This window comes from Venturia canescens, chromosome 8, assembly GCF_019457755.1.
Source record: "Venturia canescens isolate UGA chromosome 8, ASM1945775v1, whole genome shotgun sequence".
NCBI lineage: Eukaryota > Metazoa > Arthropoda > Insecta > Hymenoptera > Ichneumonidae > Venturia > Venturia canescens.
The window spans coordinates 2,765,160-2,792,322 of record NC_057428.1 but is presented as its reverse complement, the minus strand read 5'-3'; the positions used below and the strand labels follow the sequence as shown (position 1 = coordinate 2,792,322).

General features: G+C 34.2%; 1 protein-coding gene and 1 long non-coding RNA gene across 2 annotated transcripts; both read left to right on the top strand.

The window, feature by feature from the left end:
• Window positions 1–21,641: 21,641 nt before the first annotated feature.
• On the top strand, window positions 21,642–22,548 carry LOC122415298 (uncharacterized). The gene is made up of 3 exons (XM_043427286.1): window positions 21,642–22,166; window positions 22,301–22,447; window positions 22,525–22,548. Exons 1-3 carry the CDS (start codon window positions 21,968–21,970, stop codon window positions 22,533–22,535), a joined length of 357 nt encoding a protein of 118 aa, XP_043283221.1. The 5' UTR covers window positions 21,642–21,967; the 3' UTR covers window positions 22,536–22,548.
• A 2,726-nt stretch (window positions 22,549–25,274) lies between these two features.
• LOC122415301 (uncharacterized) lies at window positions 25,275–26,786 on the top strand. The gene is made up of 4 exons (XR_006261893.1): window positions 25,275–25,562; window positions 25,682–25,882; window positions 26,048–26,255; window positions 26,426–26,786. It is a non-coding gene; the product is annotated as an uncharacterized lncRNA (long non-coding RNA).
• The last annotated feature ends 377 nt before the right edge of the window (window positions 26,787–27,163 follow it).

The window sequence follows — 27,163 nt, the reverse complement described above, 5'->3', positions numbered from 1 at the left end:
TAGCAAGTACCTATGAACTTTGATATTTCTGTAAAATAGCAGGTATGCCAATCTTTTAACTTTTTGGTTCCGACTGGAATATATTAACGAAGATATTCATTACTAAAGTCTTCACCTACTTATTTCTGAATAGATCTGAAATTACTGTCTTCAGAAACTAATGCACAGATACATGAAACAATTTTGATTTCTGTTCTCTTTCAATTGCGCTGTCTTTTTTCTTTTTAACAATGGCTCTGCTCTTTCCGATCCTTGTTTTGACTCCATCGGTTTGCAGCGGATCGATGCATATTATTAATTGGTTGCCTAATATGTGTTCTATGATTTTCTACTATTTCTTTATGCTGATTGTGGTAACGTGATTCAAGAGGTTTCCAATTATGATCATCAATCGCACATTTTGTACAACATATTCTCAAAACAGTTTCTGGTCTTGATATAAGTGTAGTTATTCTTTTTCCACCTGGTCTGTCGAGTAATAAATTTTGAAACTTGTTCCAAAAAGTCTTTGGATGCTTTTTTTGCTGATAATATGAAAAGTTGAATCTTCGGAATGCGGTAGGCAAACACAAATATTGACAACAATACTTATGAAATGACGTGTATGTTGAGTATTCCTATTCTGCAAACTGCAAATGGGGAATTATTGGTGAAAACATTCATTACGATAAGTGTACAGTTGCTCAGTTTTCGATGCGATTAAGTATAATACCTGCCAACATCATGGAAACCTACAGAATTTCTGAATGTTATGTGCGCTATGTCATTTTAATGTAACATCATGACTTCTAACAACTTTCCACTCTAATACTATAGATTTGGATCATTGAAATACAGCAAAAATCTGCAAACTATAAAATTTATATACTGTGCCATTCATTTTATTTTTTGACTCCCACCGTAACATAAATATGAAGTGAAAAATTCATTACAAAAGTCTTCAGTTGCTCATTTATGGATGGATTTGAAACTGCTGTCTTCCAAACTCATTGCGCAGATACATTGAATTGCAGCCGATACCTGCGAATTTGGAAATTTCTGTGGATAAGTATATGTGCTAAATATCACCCCCTATCTTTATGGGAATATGTAATGGAACTTTGTTCAGCAAGATTTAAAGTATTTCTTTTCAAATAGTATTAAAGTTTGTATTACTGCGGTATGGAGCGAATACCAATTATTTAAATGTGTGTGCCAATTATTTAAATTTTTTACTCCAACTGTAACATGTAATTTCAAAAATTCATCACAAAAGTTTTCAGCTTTACTAATTATCTTAATTTTCCTTTTTCTAAATTCTATGCTAAATTTCTGAATTTCTTAATTTATTTCTAAATTATCCTGAAATGCAATTGTTTTCCTCCACAAGCAATGCAGGTACCTTAAACGTCTTTGAATTCCGTTGCTCTGTTGAATCAAGTACGCTCAGTTTTTTTTACTTCTTTGAATTCTGACATAATAAATGTTTCCGGGTGCCTTTTTTCTGCAACTATCAAACTGTAGATAATTGGATCTCCGCGGCCACTTGCAAACTTTGGACATATATTTCATCGGGAACATGTTTTGGATGACACGAAAATGTCTAGATTCAGAATGCAAAGACGACATTTAAAAATGGCCAATTGTGTTGTATTCGTTGTGTCTTGAATTTGATCTATCTTTTCTCTTTTCCTTTCTTTTCACTAACGTTATAAGCCGGAAATCATATCACGACCTACAACTTGCTTTTCACCGTGCTCTTTGGTTCCTAATTGACAAAACATATTAGAGTACAAGAAAAAAAATCGCCAAAGTCCAAGGAGAGACCTGTGACGAAATATTTTCAGTACAATGTTTACGAAAAATAAGTCTTTTTAGTGGAACCCAACGTTATAAGCCGAAAATCATATCCCGGCCTCCAACCCGCTTACGGCCGTGCTCTTGGGTTCCTAATTGACAAAACATATTAGAGTACAAGGGAAACAATCGCCAAAGTCCGAGGACATACCTGTGACGAAATATGTCCAGTACAATTTCGACGAAAAATAGGACTTTTTTGGTGAAAACCAACGTTATAAGACGAAAATTATAAATAATTCATAGAAATTTAAACTAAAATCCTATAGTCAACTGAACATAAATAAGGAACTTTTGAGAAAAAAGACGTGATATCAAACCATAAACTTCCCCTAGGAAAAAAAAGGTTGGGACAAGTACATTGATGGTCCCTCGTTTGCTGATAATTCCATCCATGAAAAAAACTTTAAAAATATTTTCTTTTTAAATTGTCAAAAAAATGATTTTATAAAAAAAAATACAGAACAATTCGAAAAAATTTTCACAAATCTTGAAAAAACATTATCTGTAAAAAAAACTAATCTGTATCTATTTTTTAAAGTGTCAAAAGAATCAAATAACAAGTAAAAAATAAAAAACCGAAAAATCGCGCTTGAAATCATTTTGGACACCGATGCTTCTTCTTATTTGATTCGAACAGCTAAATCAATTAAAAAAAATTCCATCTAATTTACGTGCAGCATTAAAATTTATTATATCAATTCGAGGCCAAGTATTTTCTAATAAATTGAAAAAAGTTACCATTTGAGTTACGTGCAGCACTAAAATTTATGATATCAATCGAAGGACAAGTAATTTATGAGTAACTCCAAATTTCAACATTATGGAATTGTTCTAAGAAGCTTTTAAATCCAAAAAAATCACATGCAAGCTAGTCATTTCTTACTCTATGGTGGCAAAGACTTATAAGAAAATCGATTCTTTTCAGACTTTCAGGAGCTTCTGATATTATTCACAATATTCGACGTCGATTGGATCGATACAAATTATGTTTAAATATGAGTTAAAAGTACTTGTCCGGCCCATCACTTTCCATTTAAATTGTGTATTCAAATAAAAATCAAGGCTTCTCTAGAACTGATCGAGCACAAATATTCATGCAGAGCGAATTTAGAGAGTTATCTTCAAGTAATATTCCCTTAATTGCACTAATTGAATAAGAATGGAAACGAATTGTCCTGTACTATACAAGGGATGTTATTGTGCATCGATAAATAAAAAACATTTTGCACATTAAATATGTTCAAGCTTCCAAAAATAACTCCCCAGTTGGTATTGGAATGACGGCAATTTTTACTTCTCACTTTTTCCAGCGAACGAATTTCATTCGGTATAACTAACCTATACTATTATTAAGAACATTAAACTAATAATAAATCGCATGTCAATAAATTTTTAACCGGATTCTGCCGTACAATTTCGTTTTTTTATGATTAATTTTTATTTGAATGAATAGTGATGGGCCGGACAAGTACTTTTAACTCATATTTAAACATAATTTGTATCGATCCAATCGACGTCGAATATTGTGAATAATATCAGAAGCTCCTGAAAGTCTGAAAAGAATCGATTTTCTTATAAGTCTTTGCCACCATAGAGTAAGAAATGACTAGCTTGCATGTGATTTTTTTGGATTTAAAAGCTTCTTAGAACAATTCCATAATGTTGAAATTTGGAGTTACTCATAAATTACTTGTCCTTCGATTGATATCATAAATTTTAGTGCTGCACGTAACTCAAATGGTAACTTTTTTCAATTTATTAGAAAATACTTGGCCTCGAATTGATATAATAAATTTTAATGCTGCACGTAAATTAGATGGAATTTTTTTTAATTGATTTAGCTGTTCGAATCAAATAAGAAGAAGCATCGGTGTCCAAAATGATTTCAAGCGCGATTTTTCGGTTTTTTATTTTTTACTTGTTATTTGATTCTTTTGACACTTTAAAAAATAGATACAGATTAGTTTTTTTTACAGATAATGTTTTTCCAAGATTTGTGAAAATTTTTTCGAATTGTTCTGTATTTTTTTTTATAAAATCATTTTTTTGACAATTTAAAAAGAAAATATTTTTAAAGTTTTTTTCATGGATTAAATTTTCCGCAAAAATACTTCGACTGTGAAAGTTAGGTTTAGCAATCATAGCTTCTGCTCCGTATCGACCTGCCCATTTCGTTAAAAGTTTAACTTGAACGTGACTACGAACATCCTCCATGGTTTTTCCAAACACAGCATTATTCATTAATTTGAACAGATTTTTTTCAAAATCATTTTTCGCACGTGTACGAAACTGTGTATTCAAATCAATGTATGTTTTGAGCCAGGAAGATTGCTTAAACTTCAAGACTCTGTGTATTTTTGTGATTTTCAAACCATGTTTCAAACACTGCTGCAATGCACGATAGTGTATGACATATCGTTTTTTCGCATTCACCGTTGCAAGAAGCTTCTCTTGCTTCGTGCCCGGAGGTTTATCATGCGTTGGACAAAATGGCAAATCACTATGTGCATCGTGCAAGTGTTTTGGATATTCCAAATCAACCTCCAGTATATAACCAATTTCAGAGTCAAGTGGATGAGACTCGATGTTGAAGTTTGCAATGTCTTCAATCCATTCGAAATCTGCATAAGGCAGTGATTGACTCATTGCCCATCCATACAAATTGTTCACATCGAAATACATCAAGTATGACGATGGAATAGATGGGTCATACGAGTTCATGTACTTGTTATTGGCACGGGCATGTCTTTTGGAGCATTGACTAAGACCACCTCGAATACCTCTCTCCACGAACAATACCATATCAATGTCTGTGAGCAATTCAAACTTTACTTTGATATATTTCATCATGGCATCCCAGGTATATCCGGGGAGAGTGTAGTAAAACGCAGGGTCAAGACCATAACTTTTTAGACAAGTATCGCGGAAATTCTCAAAGATATCGGCTAATAGTAATACGTCAGTCTTCAAGTATAAATCGCTGTATTCACCGAGCGTTCGCGTTGAAAATCGTTCCCATACATTTTTCGCATGTGCATACTCCTTTTCGGAGACTGTTGAATCAGTTAAAGAGCTGTGAAATGCTTCCCGCGGTGGAAGCTCCGTTTCATTCAACTTTTCAAAGCTATCAATATACTCGTACGGGAAGACACCTTTCCGCGTTAATAAATGAAAATGGTCTACATCTTGAAATTGTGATTTTAACGTTACGAGTTTGTCGGCAGTTAAAAAAGATGCTAATTTATCGAGACTCGTATTGAGAAATCTGAAAGAGTCGATGAAACGTAATTTTATATTTTTCCGCGTGTCTTTGCCTGTTTGAACCGTTTTCGAGAAGGAGATGTACTTTTCTTTTGTTATCGGAAGCAAATCGATTTTCCCCGCGAACGCAGTTGCAACTTCTTTTATGATGAAATGCGCGTCATAACCGGATAAATTATGAAAAATTATTGGCATGAAAAACGAATTTTGATAGTTTAAATTACAATTTGAATGAGCCGGACCTCTGAATTGGCCTGTTAGATGGCAATGATCGCGAACACGCTCATCACCCTCGACAAAAGGTTTCTCGCAAATATGACACTCTTTGTCTTCCCGAAATTTTTTCCACTCTTGCGGAGTCAATTGTTTCATTGGAATGTTCGTTAGGAGAATTTTTTCAACGCGCAAAGCTAATTGTTTTAGTTCTTCGACGAACCATTCCACACAGTCCTCACCTCGGCGCTCGTGATATCCCGATAATGAATCATCGTAAGAGCACTTTACGTAATATCCAACGCTGAAGACGCGATGATGTTGGATCTTGTTTTTCTCTCTCTCTTCAGCGCTGGTCTTCTCCAAGATACACTCGAGATCGGCGTATACCACGAACGGGAGACGCTCCTTCCGATTGGCGTTCGTGAATTCTAGCCATTTGTCGTTTTCACCCGGTAGTCGAACAGCACAATCGTTGATTACGCCGCAATCCACCTTATGTGACTGCAGCTTTTCGATGGTTGCGAAGTAATGGAGGCATCTGTAAAATTTCAAATTCTTTTTAATATTTTGTCACAATTATAAAGGGGAAAAGAAGTACACTCGTATAACAATTTACTTACCGATCGCAAACGTATTTCCGGTGCTCATTAGTATTGAGTTGTGAGCTGACGAGCCGAGATAAATTCTTGATGTAAGCAAAGTGTCCAATTCCACATTCTGACACGTCTTCGACGTAAAGCAAGTTGACATGTCGCTCTTTCTTCTCCTTGCTCACCCGCACTGGCAGAATCACATCTTTCTTCTCGCTATACACATTGATTGAGAGATTATTTAACACCATAAAAAAAATTATCTTACAAAAAAACTATTTAAAAAATTATAAAAATACTTATTATTCCACAAATTAAATTATCAACCTTTCGGGAAATTATTTCAACACAATAATTGAGAAAAAAATTCACAAATCAGGAAAAAACATTTATTAAAATAAAAATCCAATCATTAAAAGGTAAACATAATGCTATCAAAAAAAATATAAACACTTCTGACACAACAATTGAGATATAGAAAAATTCAAATGAAACGTGAGAAAAACTTAAATACGCAACTCAAAAACATGGTAAATGTAACAAAAAAATTCTCGCTTGAAAACATTTCAAACACCGATCTCACATTATTCTCATCTTATTCTAACAAAGGAACTACTAAATAAGATGTTCTCATCTTATTCTAACAAAGGAACTACTAAATAAGATGAATAGGTTTCCATCTAAGTTACGTGCAGCATTAAAATTTATTATATCAATTCGAGGCCAAGTATTTATGGCAATTCAGAATACTAATTCCAACGGCACACATCAGGAACGTAGGAAAAATTTCATGAATAAAAAACTTTACCATCTAAGTTATGTACAGTTATAAAATGTATGATATCAATGAGTGGACAAGTATTTTATTAGTAATTCGTAATTTAACGTTATGGTTAATATTCTAATTGTATTCTCTAGTAATAAGAATACTCGTCCAGCTCAGGTTGTTTTATGGAAATTAGAAGGAAATGAGGAATTATAAAAAATCTCAAAATCCGGTTTTCTAACAATTAGAACGATGCCAACCCACTTTTTTTATAATCAGAACATATAAAACATCAGAACATTATAAAATTGTGTTTGAATGCGAATTGAGAATACTTTTCCAGCCCAAGCAACGGTAAAGTCAGAAGTTATTTTCCAACAGCAGAAACTTGAATCTCAAAATCTTGCTTTCTAACAATTAGAACGATGCCAACCCATTTTTTTAATAATCAGAACATATAAAAAATCAGAATATATAAAATTGTGTTTGAATGCGAGTTGAGAATACTCTTCCAGCCCAAGCAACGGTGAAGTTAGAAGTTACTTTCCAACACCAGAAACTTATAAGGAAACCGGAACCTTCATGCCCATGACTTTTTGGTAAAATGGCTTATCCAAAAAAATCACATCAAAAGTAAAGTTATTTGTTACTCTTTGGCAGTAGAGACTTCTAAGAAAACCGATTCTTTTCTGACTTTCAGGACCCCCTGGTATTATTCACAACATTCGACGTCGATTCGACGGTATAAATTATGTTTAAATACATGTTAAAAGTACTTGTCCGGCCCATCACTTTTCATTCAAATTGCTCATTCAAATAAAAATCAAAGAAAAGCAACAACGCTGGAGCTGCGAGCTCGCTTCAGTTAAGACACATAACAGGTCCTCGGTGGCAACGATTGACGGCAACGGATAGAGGCTTCACATTTCGATGCAATGAAATGTCTTTTCCAAGAAAGGATAGTATGCACTAAAAATTAACTTTTCTCAGAGTTCTAGGGAATCCTTGTGGCGTACTTATCTTTTGACATTGATTTTAACGAGTTAGAATTGTGTTAAGAAAATGAAATCGTATCACCGAATCCGCTCGAAAATGTATTAAAATGCGATTTATTATCAGCGCTTTGTTCTCAGCAATAGTATAGGATCTTATACCGAATAGAATTCGGTCGCTGAAAGGAAGGAGAAGTAAAAATTGTCGTCATTGCAATATTAAATGGGAGATTATACTAGATGTTCAAAAACTTTTATTGTACAAAACGTATGATGAACAATAAATTCCCTCGTATATTACAGGAAATCCGTTTCCTTTTCCTTTTAAATTAATGCTATCAAGTTAAAGGTATTTGAAGGTAATCTCATTTCTCTTTGAATGCATACTTGTGATCCATAACTGATAGAGAAGCCCTGATTTTTATTTGAATGAGCAATTTGAATGAAAAGTGATGGGCCGGACAAGTACTTTTAACATGTATTTAAACATAATTTATACCGTCGAATCGACGTCGAATGTTGTGAATAATACCAGGGGGTCCTGAAAGTCAGAAAAGAATCGGTTTTCTTAGAAGTCTCTACTGCCAAAGAGTAACAAATAACTTTACTTTTGATGTGATTTTTTTGGATAAGCCATTTTACCAAAAAGTCATGGGCATGAAGGTTCCGGTTTCCTTATAAGTTTCTGGTGTTGGAAAGTAACTTCTAACTTCACCGTTGCTTGGGCTGGAAGAGTATTCTCAACTCGCATTCAAACACAATTTTATATATTCTGATTTTTTATATGTTCTGATTATTAAAAAAATGGGTTGGCATCGTTCTAATTGTTAGAAAGCAAGATTTTGAGATTCAAGTTTCTGCTGTTGGAAAATAACTTCTGACTTTACCGTTGCTTGGGCTGGAAAAGTATTCTCAATTCGCATTCAAACACAATTTTATAATGTTCTGATGTTTTATATGTTCTGATTATAAAAAAAGTGGGTTGGCATCGTTCTAATTGTTAGAAAACCGGATTTTGAGATTTTTTATAATTCCTCATTTCCTTCTAATTTCCATAAAACAACCTGAGCTGGACGAGTATTCTTATTACTAGAGAATACAATTAGAATATTAACCATAACGTTAAATTACGAATTACTAATAAAATACTTGTCCACTCATTGATATCATACATTTTATAACTGTACATAACTTAGATGGTAAAGTTTTTTATTCATGAAATTTTTCCTACGTTCCTGATGTGTGCCGTTGGAATTAGTATTCTGAATTGCCATAAATACTTGGCCTCGAATTGATATAATAAATTTTAATGCTGCACGTAACTTAGATGGAAACCTATTCATCTTATTTAGTAGTTCCTTTGTTAGAATAAGATGAGAACATCTTATTTAGTAGTTCCTTTGTTAGAATAAGATGAGAATAATGTGAGATCGGTGTTTGAAATGTTTTCAAGCGAGAATTTTTTTGTTACATTTACCATGTTTTTGAGTTGCGTATTTAAGTTTTTCTCACGTTTCATTTGAATTTTTCTATATCTCAATTGTTGTGTCAGAAGTGTTTATATTTTTTTTGATAGCATTATGTTTACCTTTTAATGATTGGATTTTTATTTTAATAAATGTTTTTTCCTGATTTGTGAATTTTTTTCTCAATTATTGTGTTGAAATAATTTCCCGAAAGGTTGATAATTTAATTTGTGGAATAATAAGTATTTTTATAATTTTTTAAATAGTTTTTTTGTAAGATAATTTTTTTTATGGTGGAATCATTCGCAAACAAGGAACCATCAATGTACTTGTCCCAACCTTTTTTTCCCTATGGGAAGTTTGTGGTTTGATATCACGTCTTTTTTCTCAAATGTTCCTCATTTATGTTCTGATGGCTATAGAATTTTAGTTCAAATTTCTATGAATTATTTTCTTAGTACATTTTTAGAGATTCCATGCTCATACAAACATGAGCAACGTTAAATTTTATTCTGCGAACTCTTTTCCGCACCACCGCAGGGGTAGAGTTCCAGGCGCGTTTTTTTTTACGTGGTTTCCCCAAGAGGCCTAATCCACATTTCCTCGCTTGCAAATTCGTGGCGAGTTCTACCGGGGTAGGACCATCTCTGTAAGATATGACAAACCCAACTAGGTTAATCGATGAGATCCAAGATGACATGCTATAATGAAAAATAAAAATTAATTCTCCATCCTGCCTCATTTATATCTCAGTAATATTTCAAAAACTGTATTATTGACCGATTCACCACAACTGCAGTAGTATTTCACCATATGAGTGAGTCGCTGAATTTAATGCATGATTCATCGTCCAACAAGTAATGTGGCTTATCCAAATATAAACCCCGGTGCCTTTTTCCATATGCTTGTACCCAACACTCCAACTGATTAGTGTTTTATTGAACTAAAAATGTCAAAAAGAGAACCTGTAAAATTCGATATGATTATATGATTAGTGTTCTATTGAATAAACCTGTAAAGTTCGATATGATTATATATATGATTACATATAGTAGTTATTTCTATCTGATAAAGATTCCTTTACACCTCATTTACCCTTAACGAATCAATGAAAATATCAAACTTTATAGAATTACGAATGCTGTGATCAATTTACTCTCTCGACAGGAAAAATATATGAGAATCTTTAGCATTTACGGGCCATGTTTTCTTTTCAATTGTCGTATCATCAACTTTTATCCAGGATGAACGACCATGGCGGATCATGCACGTATAATGACCTGTGGTGACATGTTCCCCATGATGAAATATTGCACTTACAACTTTAAATATATGTCCACACAATTTTATTTTAGTGCTTGGCACAGCCTTGATTTTGCACTGTTTTTTTGTATTTTTTCTCGTTTTCGCATCAACCGCCGGTAATTCTAAAACGACCACCAAAATCTTCGAGACCGAGCTCAAAGAGTATCGCACAGTTCTTTCCATGGCAGGACAATTATCGCAAGGGATGGTTGCTGATTTCCATTGCGCTAAACTACGATCAATTACTTCTTGGAGGGTTAATGTTGTTTTCGTATTGAAAACGTCTATAGTTAAAAAGTTTCTAAGTTCCTCGTTACGACTAGTTGTATATCTACAAGCTTTACAAAAGACTTTCGCCGAAAGTTGACATTGTACATTGGTTTTGACGGATGGTATGACTTCACACGCAGCATTGAAAAATTCTAATGCATTTTGTTGAATGGATTGTACGAATTTATCGGCAATATATTTTCGAACATCATTTATAGCGAACGGGGGGTTATTTTTTGTTTTGTAGATTTTCAATGCAATCAATAAAGGTTTACAATCATCTACTTGTTGCATCAGTTTCACAATGGGCTCACAATTGAAAATACATTGAATGACGGCATTAGCATAACAAGATATGCCATCAACGTTCAAAAATCCGGTAAAAATATTTTCCCGCCGATCACATGTTACGTTGTGTTGCATTTGCACATCAGTCAATCCTCTTGGTACGGCCCAGACAATATCGTATGTTTTAGGTCCACGAGTATTGAGAATTTGTATACTGTCCAGATCAGGTCGATACAATTTTCTCAATCGGTTGTACTCACTAATACACATAGAATTAGCACGAATTGAATATGGATCGAAATTTATTAAATGTAAACCTTCGAGAGATGTAACTCGCGACAAACCGACATAAATTTGGCCACAGCTAAATATGGTATTCCCGCAATCCATAACAACACATTTTAGACTTAATCCTTGACTTTTATGGAACGAAATGGCATAACTAACACATAAAGGGAATTGTCTCCTTGTTACGTAAATACCGTCGATGACTTCGAATTTAACGCTTACACGCTCTATATCATATTGCATACCATTTGTGAGTTTGATAGTGACTCCTTCAATTGTACTTCCATCCAAAGATTCAGAGACCGAAACTACCTCGCCAATCGTTCCATTAACGAGACCAATTGTGACATCGATATTACGTCGCAACATAACTTTGGCACCGATTTTAATGGAAATCACCCTAGCGAGCCCGGCAGTTTGACTTATGTCATCCTCCCACCGATGTAAAATCTTCGTAACCCTATTTTTAAACGATGGTTTATCGATTAAATCTTCAGCGACTAAGTCGATTTCTTTTGACGGGATCCGATCTAACATTGCTTCGTTCAACACATCACACATGCGATTCGTAGGCATTAAACAAACTATGTCCGTTTGCAATGTACTTATATAATCGCACAACTCCTTAATTCTATCAGGAATATTTGAAGATGTAATTTCAATCTTTCTCGACTCTAACATTTGCATACTTTCGGTATCTATGCAACCCACACGAATTTTTGAAAGCATTTCTCGGTACGATACGTCATCTTTCTGACGCATATTGATTGTTAGTTCATCGTACTTGAATAAATTGCCCCACAAATCGATGCTACTCAACGATCCAATTAATTTTTCAACCTTTTCTTTTGAAAGTTTCATAAATACTGGTTCCTCCCGAACAGGTGGCAATTGTAGAAGATCACCAAAAACTATAACATGTTTTTTTCCGAACCAGCCATTTTCAACGTCATTGGTGTCAAAAATTTCGGTTAACCTAAGATGAATGTACATTAAAGTGATATTTGAGACCATCGATATTTCATCAATAATTATCAGATCAACGTTTTTAAAATTATCCCTAATGACTTTTAAAGCTGCATCCGACAGCTCTCGATATTTCGGTGTACGATTATGTTCGACAGGCAGCTGAAGCAATCTATGCAAAGTTAGACCGTCAATGTTAAAGGCAGCTATTCCAGTGGGAGCAGTTACCGCCAAATCCTTATTTTTCACTTGTCTAAGCCAACACGTTATGGTTTTTATCAAGAAACTTTTGCCTGTTCCACCCTCTCCGCTCACATATAATCTGAGTATTTCTCCAGAATTTATTGCATTGGTTACCGAGTCGAATATGCGTTTCTGGTCTGCATTCAATTCTAGGATCATATCTGAAACATTTTTTTCTTTATGAGCTCCATTCGCGCCCAAATTAATAAAATCTTTCATAGCATCATCAGCCTCGATTGGATCGCACCCTTCTGGAACCTTTTGGTTACCTGAATCTGGATTATTTTCTTCATTCTTTTCGATTTCATCTACTTTCTGTTGAATTAATTCTTTCATTTCTTTGGCGTCTTTTGCAATTTCCGACAAACGCTCATGGTATTCAGCAGCCATTGGCAATGTGGCCTCTACGGAAAAATACGATTCAGTGTATGTCTCCTTACCATTCTTAAGCTCAGGCACACATCGCCATGGCTGGAATAATAGCAATAAGGAGTAAAAATATTTTTCGGGATTAGTCAAGGGATCAAATTGATAGTGGTTAATTAAGTAGCCCCGACTGCGTTTTCGAAGATACAAACCCGGTTGGATTTTATAATATACAACGTCCTTCCGTTGAGGCATACTTTTAACGATATCATACCACTTTGCATAATCGTAAAGACTTATACTATCTAATTCATTGGGTCTTTTTGGATAATTTTCAATCAAGCCATCATAGAAAATATCTGTTGATTCTGCGTCCATGGTCTCCACTAATTTACGTGGCTTAACCCGCCTACTTCTGACAATATTAATGTCAACCCATCTGATAACAGTTTCTGGATCGGTAATAAACAAGGGATATCCTAAAAGTGTATCTGCTGCTTCAAGTGCACCACATTCTCGATTATTCAATCCACGTAGTCCAATATTCCAAAGCCTACTAGCTACAGATTTTGTACTATTGATTTGTTCAAAAGTCTCCCCAACATGCGTTTTTTCTGATTTTGAAAGGTACTTGGTCAAATACCAAGCCAACGATGACGATTTTTCTCCTATAAATGAGATATCCATATTACCCTCCCAGGCTGTCAAAACTGCAGGGTTATAGTTGTTAATATTAACTTCGTCGAGACTACGAGGATTATCATATAACTGGCACTTAGATTTCAACTTTCGCCGTCCAGCAATGGATGTTTGAACATCTCTGATAATCCACTCGTTAGTAACTGGTTTCGGAAATGCAAAACGACAAACTTTACGACTATCACCCTTACCTTTCGCTCCCACCGATTTGCTACGCATACAATAAGAATTATGATGGTGATATTGGTGGGTGGTAACTCGACGATTCAAGATGGGTGAAATTTTTGGATTCGGTATTCTAGAAGTAACGTACGTTTTGATGAAATCAGCGACTTCTTCTTTCGAGTTTTTGCCAAGAACCGGGGCACCGTCTATCCATATAAGCAAATGAAAATGTATCATACCTCTTCCCTGATACTCTCTCCTTATAACATAGCTTATAATTTTTCCAATGGGATTGTCGTCCGATTTAAGGAAGGCCATCATTGCCCATAATTCGTTATCTATAAAGATTGCAGTTGAAATAGAATCAGCAGCTATGAGTTCACTTAATGATTTCTCGCTTCCAAGGGAGGGGTTCCTCTTTCTTAAGAATTGAGCCAACCTATCCCATTGCCATTCACTTGGACTTAGTGTCAGAAACCATGTTGGAGGTCCATAATAGCGTATCATACAATTTAAATTACTCCGAGGTTTTTTCCAATACTGTTCGGTATTTCGAAGTTTTGAAAATATTGTAGATAAATTTCCTTCTAGTTCACCTTTGTTTAATTGCTCCAAGTAAGAAGCAGACGTATATCGCACGCGTCCATCAGTAACGTTAAGTTTATGATATATTCCACTCTGCAATTGTCGAATGTTCTGCGCATTCAATAGGTAGAACAGATACTGTTGGTTCAATCGAAATTGATTGTTCCTTGATAAAATCCGTAGCTTCGCATACTCAAAAGCCGAAATATGGACGGGCCTTTCTTGGTGTTCTCCATTTATACCATCAGGATATTCACACGGGAAACACAACAAGTCCAGGAATTTGTACCGATTATCCAATGGTTCATCACGAACCTTTAACATTTGATAAAGTTCCGTCGCAGTTTTATTTTCTTTAGGGGCATGCATCTGATGAATCGTATATTGTTCATAAAAGCAATCGGATGGAGTCATTTGTGTCAACAAAGCTGCCGCACGGCCATCTACTTGCTTGTTTGCAACTACTTTTTGAATTGCATCACCTCGATTTTGTTCTTCTCGTTCATCACGGTTCATATCCGGATCATCAACATCCTCATCGCTATCACATTCTTGGGATATTGGGAATTCAACTTGACGTAAATCCGTGTCCAGTAAATCTGAAAATCGCTCTGGTAAATTTATTTCTTTATATAGGATGTTGCGTTCTTTCAGCCACAGAAGAGAACGAAAAACTTTTTGTTTATTGACAATTGATTCCCAAACTTTTTTACTTTTAGTTGGAACGCCCCGTACTAAAATGTATAGTTCGTGATCTGAATTAATAGCTTTGGTCGGAGGACAAATTTTTTCTAATGTTTTTTCTAGCGGTAGAGGTAAGTGGAAAGCTCGCCCTTGCGCTTTCATCATCATTTTCCTGTGTGGCATGTTTTTTTTATGTACAGTACCCATTTTTACAACTGTTTGAAACGCTTTAGCTCTTTGAATCAAAATTTTTTCAAATTCATTCAAATTGGTGAGGGGACCAGGAGTAGGTCGAACGTACAGATTATTGAGAACGCACGTTGGAGGCATAACACCCGCGCGCAACTTGGTCAGACAATACTGACAAATATAATCCGAATCACAGTCTTCATGACTAGCAACGAAGAGCTTTAAATCATCCCAAATCTTTCCCACGGGAATGACGCGTAAGTTGTCAAGTTTCCTGAGATCGTTTAAATGATAAAGCTTTTGACACGAGAGGCAAGGAAAATCTGGCAGGTTCAATGCTTTCCTTTCAAAAGATTGGAAAGCAGCTGCGAACTCGCGATGTATGGCATCTTCGTCCAATAATATTTCATCAGTGCTTTGAAAATGGGTTGCATTTTCTTTTGCTTCTTCTGCAAATTCTTGCAACCTTTCAACATTCATCGTAGCCAAAGCAACATCAATTTCCATTACTTTTAAGAGCAGCGCTGATACTGTATAAAATAATCGCTTCATCAACCTTACTTGTGGAAAATGTGGTGATAAGAATTCTAAAGACAACAGTAATGATTCGCATAGAGAAGGCTGCATATAGCATGCTTGACTATGACCGAATATATTTTGACTGTGTTTCACTGTACATTTGCGAATTTTCGGTAAGACTATCTTCAATCTACGCACAGAAATATCTCGCATGATTGTTAGGAACTTTTCAAATTTATTTAAAACGATATCGTCCGGAATTCGGCAATGCTCACAACAAACCCAAGCCTGATACCTACGGCGGGTCTTTTTCGTAATAATTAGGGGGTGCTGATTTTATAAATCAACATCGCGATTTTCCGTTTCCCATTTGAATAACTCAGGGAACACCTTCAGAATTTTTCAACTCATGAACGAGTACAATTATTCTCAAGGTTTTTTTAAAAAATCGATCAAAAACTGTAAAAAAAGATTGTTTGACATTTTGTGATAAATTGCTATATATTTTGTGATTGATATGCTCTTCCGAAAGTTATTCATAGTCAAAGTCTAATAATAGAAGATTTTTTATTTTTGCCCTCTAGTGGAACTGGTTTCAGATTAGGATAAATTGCCACCTGATTTAGCATAAAACATCGCAGGAACTTTTTTGGAGATCATGATAACGTGATTCTCATTGATTAAAATAATCTCATAAAAACATTTAGATTATTATATAAATTGCCACCTGATTTAGCATAAAACATCGCAGGAACTTTTTTGGAGATCATGATAACGTGATTCTCATTGATTAAAATAATCTCATGGAAACATTTAGATTATTATATAAATATACTGTTTCAATCATGGACTATGTTTACACGGCGCTTTTATTCCAGTTTTATATATATACAGACGTTTATATGAATCAATAGATATGTATTTTGTATTTATATTGATAAACCGGAATAAGAGCGCCGTGTACATGGGGTCATTGACGTCTCTGTAGTAGTTTTATTCTTATTTTTACAATTCCATTCCTTTCACATATGGAAGGGTTATCTTTCCAATTTTTTTTTTCAAATCGAATTACGCGACTGGAAAGGTTGAAAATTCACTGCCTTTCGGACTTATTTTTTGATGGAAAATAGCTATTCTCAATAATCAATTGTTACGAAAACAACAAATGTTAATAAATAAACTAAAAACGCCAATCTGGAACTGGAAGGGTTGAAAATTTACTGCCTTTCGGACTTATTTTTTGGTGGAAAATAGCTATATTCTCATCAATCAATTGATATGAAAAAAACAAATGTTAATAAAAAACGCTAATCTAAATCAATTTTATGCTTTGACATATGATAAAAATCCCGAAGCCTATAACAAAATTTTCGTTTTTTTTCTGAAACACATTTTTTTATAAGATTCCAAAAATAAAAAAAATTATTGCGACGATTGCGTTAATGTGTTTCAAAATCTGAATCTACAGCAAACATTACGAAGTATTTCCAAATCAAAATCTGAATCTATAGTAAACATTACGAAGTATTTCCAAATCAAAATCTAAATCTATAGTAAACATTACGAAGTATTTCCAAATTATAAACTCCTTTCCTATCCGTGAAATGGATGAAAATTACCATTTTTCTCCAGAAAATGAGTTCGAATTTGATATCTATGACAAACACTAAAAAAAATTTTGAAGAGCTGAAATTCTGACGCGCGTCCTGTTTCATGATTTTCGAACTACTGAAGAGTGTTTTACCCAATAAAAATCTCAATAGGCTGTTAAAGTACAGAAATCAAATATATAAATTGAAAACTCCAATAAAAGAAATTCTCTATAAATCAATGATAAAAGAAATCGTAGTATCAACGACCGTTTACACGCATTTTAATACCGGTTTTTACTACATCAGATTTTACTAAAGCAGACTCAAAGCGGCCGTATAAACGTAGTCATATCTTTGCCGAAAATCTTCAAATTTAAATAAAATTCAGGTTCGACCTTATATAACTTTGAAAGAATTCATTCATAAAAGGACTAGAGACCTCTTTTAAAGAGCGTTAAAAAAAAAAAATAGCGATAAATGGCAATTAATATTCACAAAAGGCTCATTCATACCATCATCCTAATCAGCAGTTACTAACTAGAAGTTCATGAAAAAAAGAAAGTTGATTTTTTGTCAACTATATATACCAATCATGATTAATGTCAAGTATATAAACAACTTGCAAAGTGCAACACAAAATATAAAGAAAAAGCTCACAACATCGGACAGTGATTGCATCTGTATAACATGGCGTAGAAAATTACTTTTTAAAAAGTATCTCTCTTCATTTACTCACTATTCTTTAAAATAAGGAACTTCACCGTCAAGTTTATGATAATCTTGAGTGCTCTCAGAAAGCTTGATCGACCAGTTTTAATTTGGCAAACTCAAACAAACACAGACATTCCGGGATATCAAATATTGGATGACCGATCAAAATGCAAATTTGCTAGTGCAAAACCATAAGCGTCTTGTCAATAAAGTTCTTATGGTATATCAAGCGATTGACCATGTTTATTTAGCAATTGATTTAATAATAAAACAAGGTGAAATGCTGACTTTTGCCAACACAGTCAACTACCTCGATCAGCCAGCTTCAAATGACCAAACTTGAATATATGCAATACTGAAAAGTTCCATCGAAAGACCACTAAATGCAAATTTTATAGTCCAAAGCCATGATAAGTGCGTTGTTGATAAACTTCTTATGGTACCTGGCGATGCAATAGGATTATTTAGTTTTATTCAATTGGATGACCGATCAAAATGCAAATTTGCTAGTGCAAAACCATAAAGCGTCTTGTCAATAAAGTTCTTATGGTATATCAAGCGATTGACCATGTTTATTTAGCAACTGATTTAATAATAAAACAAGGTGAATTGCTGACTTTTGCCAACACAGTCAACTACCTCGATCAGCCAGCTTCAAATTACCAAACTTGAATATATGCAATACTGAAAAGTTTCATCGAAAGACCACTAAATGTAAATTTTATAGTCCAAAGCCATGATAAGTGCGTTGTTGATAAACTTCTTATGGTAGCTGACGATGCAATACGATTATATGGTTTTATTTATTAAATTTATACACATAGGTTTCCTTTATCTACAAAAGCTTCAGTGCTGCGTAAACACTGAAAATTGGTACAAAAAGAACGCTTGGAACACTAGAGCACAAGGGGCAATAGAAAAGATAGCATACTTAGTAGAGGTGAAGAACAATGAGGTCTTGAATGGTGCACTTGTTTCCGATCTACAGATTAATAAGAACATGAATAATTTTCATTACCTTGAATCAGAAACAGGATGATGTGGGACGTTGAAGAAAAAGAACTGGAGGCTTTCTCGATAATACAAGTGAACCGATCCAAACAGTTTATACCTAGAGATATGTGAAAAATCACAGAAAAGTAAAAATCATTCGAATTATGCATGCACAGTAGTTGTATTTCTCTTCATTATCAAAAATCGAAAAATATTCAGTCTACGATACGATAAATATAATAAAATACATAAATGAAAAAAATATGACTCACGAGGGTCCAAAACATTACTTCCATGAGCTTATATAAAAAATTATTGCATCTCTCAACAAATCAGTCCCTGCTTATATTTCCTTGAGAATTTAATCATTTACAAATAAATGGAAAATCAAAATATTGAAATTTTCTGAAAAAATGAAAGCGTGAAAAGAAAGGATAGGAGCATTATTATTGTATAAATACTTACAAATTGTATATCCAATAAAAGTGTTATACTGTAAACACTATTATCACATTACACTGTTATCACAATTAAATGCTGGCGTGACTAATAAAGCGAAGAAATAAATACAATAATCTCGATTTGCTCATACGATAGAAAAACAGTTTATAAATTATCATGAGTGCAAAAAAACCACTGAGATGAACAAACTTTTTTCATATTAGTTCAAGTTTTTTCCGATAGGAGGCGACCGAGAAATTTTTTATTTGCCTAAGGGCAGGTTGTTCCAACTTCTAGGTAAACCTATCTGACAGTTAAAGGTCTACAAGTCAATATCAGTAGTACCTATCCTCCTGGAATTGGAGTGACTTGGCTCTTAGGGCGCGTTGTTCCAACTTCTAGGTAGCTTATCTGGCGGGTAAAAGCATTGACTTGTAGACCTTTAATTGTCAGATAGGCTTACCTAGAAGTTGGAACAACCCGCCCATAATCGGGTATCGGTAATAAATAATTTTGTTACGGCCGGTTTCTCCGATTTGTTTTTTTCATAACAATTGATTGATGAGAACAGCTATTTTCCACCAAAAAATAAGTCCAAAAAGCAGTGAATTTTCAACCCTTCCAGTTATAGATTAGCGTTTTTAGTTTGTTTATTAACTTTTTTTGTTTTCATAACAATTGATTAATGAGAACAGTTATTTTCATTCGGGAATTAACATTTGGGGTGTTAAAATTATTTGCCACATTTGATACATGATTTTAAAACCCCAAATTGTAATAATAATTTGGGAATTCAAATTCAGTACATAGTTTTGAATAAAGTTGCAAAACGACGGTCATTTTCATGTCTGGTCAAATCATGCTAAAATGACCGTCATTTGACGGTCTTGTGACGTCATTTTTTTTAAACGTTTATTCAAAGTCAAAAAGACCGTCTTTTTGTTTAACGTCAATCGACCACGTCAAATGACGAAATTCGTCTACATAGTTGCCAAATGACGGTAATTTTTCGAATGGTCACGAATTAGTATTGAAGACTACTGATTCCAACTATTCTTTAATAACAAAGTGCTTATTTATTTTATTCGACCTGTCACCCACGTTCCTACATCTAGGGTCTAGAGTGACCCAAAATGGTTTTTTTCATACAGTCCCGGGTTATGTTGACGGTTATGATCCCCAAGTAGTGTTCCGGTGTGTTATTTAAATACGATCGTAAAATACGTCAGAATCAAGTAGCCGGTGATTGAGAAAAGTACTCGTTTATTTGACGTTTCGTACTATCGGTTGGAGTATTAATTACTACTGACTTCATTATTTTTTGAAGTTACCGGCTGTCGGTAACAAGTAGTCAGTAAATGTTGGAGGGCGGTAAGGATTCCCCGCTTTCACTCGGTCACACATTTCCTATCTCATGATTTTCTTTATTTATATGTTGTTCGCTTAACTGAGCCTTCACTTGTCTTATAGAATTAAAATTCTTATTTTTACTTATTTTAACTACTACTGTATTGGCATAAAAGATTTACAGATCTTCATGTGTTACGTTTATCTAGATTGTTTAATAACCTTTTAAAAAAAAACTACGTACACAAAATGAGTTTTTTTGAAATTCAAAACGACATTCACTCAACCTGTTTCGTTTATCTCCATTATTTAACAACCTTGTAAAAAAAATCCTTTTTGACAAAATGACTTCTATGATCCCAAAACAACTCTTAATTAATTTGTTACGATTATCGCGATTATTTAACAACCTCCAAAGAAAAACCCCAGACAAAATGAGTTTTTTTTCGAAAACGACTTTTACTCAATCCGTTATATCTCTATTTGAGTTGACGATAATTATAAACAATTCACGCAAACAAGTTTTACTTCATTCATAACATTTATCTCGATTGTTTAAGATTATTTAACAACCTTGTAAGAAAAATCTCTTTTGAAAAAATGATTTTTATGAACCTAAAACAACTCTTATTTAACTCGTTACGATTATTGCGATTATTTAACAAAAATCCTACTTATACGAAATGAGATTTTTTTCGAAAACGACTTTTACAGAATTTTTCTCCGACGCGATTTAAGCTCAGTTTAATTTTTTTCATATAGTTTCGACATAGGATGAACCGAGTTTAAATTTAGATTAACGTTGAAGAAAACGGGCATTACTTAATCCGTTATACGTTTATAACGATTTGAGTTAACGATATTTACGTAAACAACTCACGCAAACATGTTTTGTTTCATTCTTCATTACATTTATTTCGATTGTTTAAGATAAACGTAACAATCGTTTAAGATAAAGGTAATGATAACGCTCGCGATTGAATGCCATCTAGCGATAAAAAGTTTTCAACTAACATCCCTATCTTAGAGTTATACTCATCCCGCGTTTCATTTCCACTGTACTCCTCGCCGTAAACAGACGTACAAACAAAAAAGTAAGTAGTTTTTGTTGAATTTCTAAAAATGAATAAATCTTGAAACGTATTAATAATTTCAATATTTATTTCAATGTTTAATTACAGATAAAATGGCTGAAATTGTTAATGTCGAACGCGAGCGGCTGGAAGGTGACGAGCAGCCACAAGGTGATGCCGAGCTGCCCCAGCAGCATGAAGGGCCGCAAAACGGCGGTCAGGCTGACATAGAGCCAGCAGGAGGCGATGCTCAGCCGCAACAACAGCAACAGCAACAAGCTGGGGCGGAACAACCGGTGAAGAAAAAAAATCGTAAGTATAAACAATTTGCGAAATGGCTCCTGGGCGTCGTAATTGAACAAAATGACATGGCTGTCCCGCGACTCTTAGTAATCGAAAAATCGCCAAAGTGCTAGTTTGTTTTAAAGTTTTGTTTTTAATTCCAGAACGGGGAACGCGAGCAGGTTGGCGGGTCCGCGAGGCCAAGAAGATAGACTTCTTGGCCCGCTTAAATGTACGAATGGGCCAAATTGTAGCCCAAAGTTATCACCATAATTGGCGAGGTGGTCGTGGTGGCTCTCGACGTGGACAAGGTAAGAAAAGAACGAAAAAAAATACAACCAATTTGTTTTTCAATTTTTATGATTGTTTTCGTTTTTGTCTGTTTCAGAATCTTCATGAAGTAAAAGCACCGTCCAATTTTTATATTTTTATAACTTTTGATATTTTATAACTTTTGATAAAAAAAAATAAAAACTTTTGATATTTTATAACTTTTGATAAAAAAAAATAAAATAAAACTGATTGAAAACAAAAATATTCATTTCATTTTATAATTTATGAAATAAAATAAAACTGATTGAAAACAAAAATGTTTACAAATTTCATTTATTCCAGCATACATTACAGAGCATTGTGCGTGGAGTATTCCTTGACAGATCTCGATTCACATTCCACACTTTGTTGATTTTTTTTCTTGAGCTCATCAATACAAGTTCATGATAATATTCCAGCATTACATGAATAGCATTATGCGTGGAGTGTTCCTCGACAGATCCAAATTTGGCATTCCACACTTTGTTGATTTTCTTCACCAGAGCTGAATTGATTTTTGATACTTTGCATATTCCGTCCCAAGATCCAGGCCTTAAATTCTTTTTCTGCTTTCTCAGTTATTGATTTTTCTTTTTTTCCTTGAGGTTTGAAGAAGCTCCTAGCATTGCCAATTGATTCATCGCTTGTCGAACATCCTGATTTATCATTATATGGTTGGTCAATTCCTTCAGTTGTAAAGTTGAAGTTTTTCCAGCGATTCCTTCCTAGGATTTCGCAGCTCCCTAAACAAACAATGAAAATTAGTATTTGTACATGAAAGTTATTTACTTGAAGGGAAGCTCTTAGGGATGCAGATTAAAAGGATAATTAGTAAGAGTTCCCCCATTTATTGATGGTTTTGATCTTCACATATAGACAAAAATTCTGGGAGCATTACAATTTTTTATCAAAGCTATTAATTCTTCGAGACTGTCACAATCCTTATTCTCAGCTATACCATCTATACCTTGTTCATCAATAATTATTCCCAGTTATACCGTCCACCTTATTCATCAATAATATGTAGTGATATTCTTTGACAGTTTGTGACTTGAGGTTCTACACAGTATTTTGTAGTCGTTATAATTAAACAGTATTTTGTAGTCGTTATAATGAATATTATAATGAATAAAATTATAAGCTAAATCGTTATAATCATTATATAACCAAATAAGTTATTCAATAGATTGTTGAGACCAAACTGGATTATAAAAATTTGCCAATTTTGCTGTTGGTGTGATATAAGTTGATAAAATAAGTACATCGCTACTCACAATTTTGAAACTGTAAAACCGAGTTCCATAGAAAGAACTGATCATTCATAAATTATCTATGTCCCCTTTTTATTGTGAAATATTGTAAAATTGAATTGATTAAGGACGTGGGTATTCGAAAATTAATCTAAGAATCGACAATAAAAATATTGTTTTGAAAACCTTAAAAATGTACCTGATGAGTTGATGAAATTTTAGCTGAAGTACCATTGATCTCTTCGCTCTTCATCCAAATGTTAATGGAGCAACTGGACAGGATTCCTTGATGATGGTATCATGAAATTTAGAAATTAAAGAAATTGAAAAAGTTATAAGTAGGAGAGAACGTCATCTAGAACTGCGAGTTTAATAATAACAAAAGGACACTACAATGATAATCAAAGGCTCGAAAGTAGATAATGTTTCGGTTTCATTTTATATTATAAAAAGGATTTGTAACAGAATAATCTGTAACAAAAAGTTGGAATTATAAAAATACATTAGAAGAGGAGTTCAAAATGTATTTACATATAGAGAAAAACTGCAAAACGCGTCACAATATTCGTCCTCCAACATAAATTATTCCAGCACACTTGTGGAAAACGTACGTTTCACGTAACACGTACAACAGACACTCGCGAACTGAACTGTCATTCCGAAAAATGACAGAAAATTATAAAATTTTATAAACTTGATTTAGAAAAAACTACAACAGAACGTCATCGTATAAACACAGATGCGCAGCAGCAGCCATCGTCATATATACCTATTAAAATTTTTAAACACTTTGATCTTTCGGTTCTCGTTGAGATCGGTGAGAACTTGGCCCCCCCCCGACTTTGACTATTCAAATTTTTTCTAATTCCATTCGTTTGTGATTCATTTGTAGAGTTTTGTGAGATTGGAAAAAACTTTTGTAAGTATACGAATAATTAAAACGTTTGTAGGATGCCTATTGTCAAATAATAGGCTCGGCGCGACAGGTGTTCTCATATCAATATATCGATATCACACGCACATCCGAAACCATCCGAGACTTGTTTTTATAGTGAACGTCATTTTGACGTGTGAGGTTATGATCCTCAAAGTGCTGTTGCGTGCGGACTCTAATTAAAATAAATGAAAATGGTTAGTGAAAAGTGGAAGGTGTTACGTGATTAAGTGACGTGATTAAGTAACGTGATTAAGTAGTGTTCAATAATAATGACAATAATAATCATAATTGTTGGATCTAGGGCATGTCAATGGAGCTATGGAAGAATTTGTCTCTCATTGATCCTCGGTGTCTCTGGTCACCGGCAAAGGAGAAGCTATTTCTAAGAGCGATGGGAGACCTCAGAACGAATTACCACACTTTAGATACCATCGGCTTCAACACAACTTTTGGTGAATATATTTTGTTGGGACCATGCGAAGCCTACGAGCCTCTTATGGATGTTGTCAGAGAGGAAATTCATAAGAGCAAAATGGTGATTGAATTCTTACTGGGCGAGGTAGATCCAGCTTACGAGGATCTCATGAACAAATTGGAGGTAATGAAGCAAGAAGCAAGAAGCACCGTGGTTGAGGACAAACGTGGCTCTTTTGTCAGTCATCTTGGACAAAGTGTTTTCATTTATATCAAAATACAGCATGCTCAATGTCCAATATTCTTGAATTTCATGTACACATCCAACAGCGAACATCCGGTATTAAGGCCAGTCTCACCTGCATAGTCTTGATATATGTGGTATTATCTTGGAGAATTTGCTCATGGCCCAGCTTATGATCTCAAAGTTTTGCAGCAGGATAGGCAACAAAAGGAAGAATTTAAGGCTGTCGATGGTATCGTTAAGAGCAATCAAAAAGTCATTAAGCAAGGGTAATTTGTACTTCCGTTTCCCTACTTTTATTTAACCAGTTACCAGTTTTAAATGATTCCCTTATTTTTTCTTCTCACGACATTCAGTTTAATTTTATGCTATGCTTTGTTATTTACAGATAAGACAACCTTGGTACAATGGTACCGTATCAATTCTCTTATATGTTAGAAGAAATTCACAAACTTGAGACTGAATTGAGTTACCTTACCACAGAAGTAAAAAATTCTCTGGGACAAACTAGAATTACCAAATACCGATTTTGGTTTGCAATCTCATACTCTGATGCGTAGCGGTGGTGACAACGAAAGTGTCAATTCCAGTAAGTTTAACTTTTTCATGTTCCCGCAATCGTTTAAGCTTTTATCTTCAGTATCATATGTCTGAATGATTTGTTACATATATTTGATCAACAATATATTATCGTCAGTATCATACGTCTGAATGATTTATTACATATTTGATCAATATTTCATTATTAATATAGGCGTTACCACCATACAAACTTCATCTCAACAATATTGTGCACAATTATCGAGCAACGTAGCGGAGAATAGAACGTACGAGGGTTACCTATACAAACGGGGCGCCTTGTGAAAGGGTTGGAAGCAAAGATAGTTTCGTGTGCGATTCGATAAAGCATTAACTGCGATATTACGACGTGATGAAAGATTCTCATTGTAAAGGATATACAGGTACGTAAAAATAAAAAAATTCTTAATAAGTTTTAGTTGTAGGAGTACTGAGTTTGATGAAGGATTTATATTAAATTAGTATAATCACATAGAACCAAGTTTTCTATATACAAAGATTCGATCAAAAAAACGAATTGATTTTCGACTAATTTGAGATTTTTAAAACGTAGATCTGACGGAAGTAGTTTCGATGTCGCCAGCAACACCGACACCAGGACCACCAAAGAAAACGACGAACGTACAATTATTGTCAAAATTTCAAATAGCCCGATTTATGATTCAAGCAGGACACAATTGACTCTGTGGAAGTTCCAAAGTCTTCATTATTTTTTTCTCCCCCTTTTTTCACTTTTTGACAGTGTTTCTTTTTTTTATTAATATAAACTCGTTAACGATAAGACCGCTTAATTATCTTTAACGATAATTATTCTATAAACGTTTATCGCTTTTGTCGTGGACCCTTATTTGAGCTTTGTATTTGTTTTCTCTCAGTTTTCTTATTTCACTGTATTGTATTTTGGAATTTGAAAATTATCCTCACTTTCTATTGGAACAAGATTTTTATTACGTTTTCCAGATGAATGAATAAACCATTGCCAAATTTTGACTCTTTCTTCTGTTACTTTCCCTCTTTTTGTTTCTCGCTTTTGCATTGCAGCGTGTAGCTAATGACAGTAAATTGCGTGAGTGTATATTTGACGGTTAATATCAAAGTTCCTATAACATTCAAGTTGAAAGTTGAAATTTTTGTCCCAACAAAGCAGCTTGGGAGCAAACAGGCGTTGCGATCAAAAACATTTTCGAACACATGCTCCAATAATTTCAATTACGGCTACACCGAAGGGTTCAGTTTGGCCGGAAGTGTCTGAGTCTTCTCGGAGCATCCCTGGGAATGAAAGACAACCGTT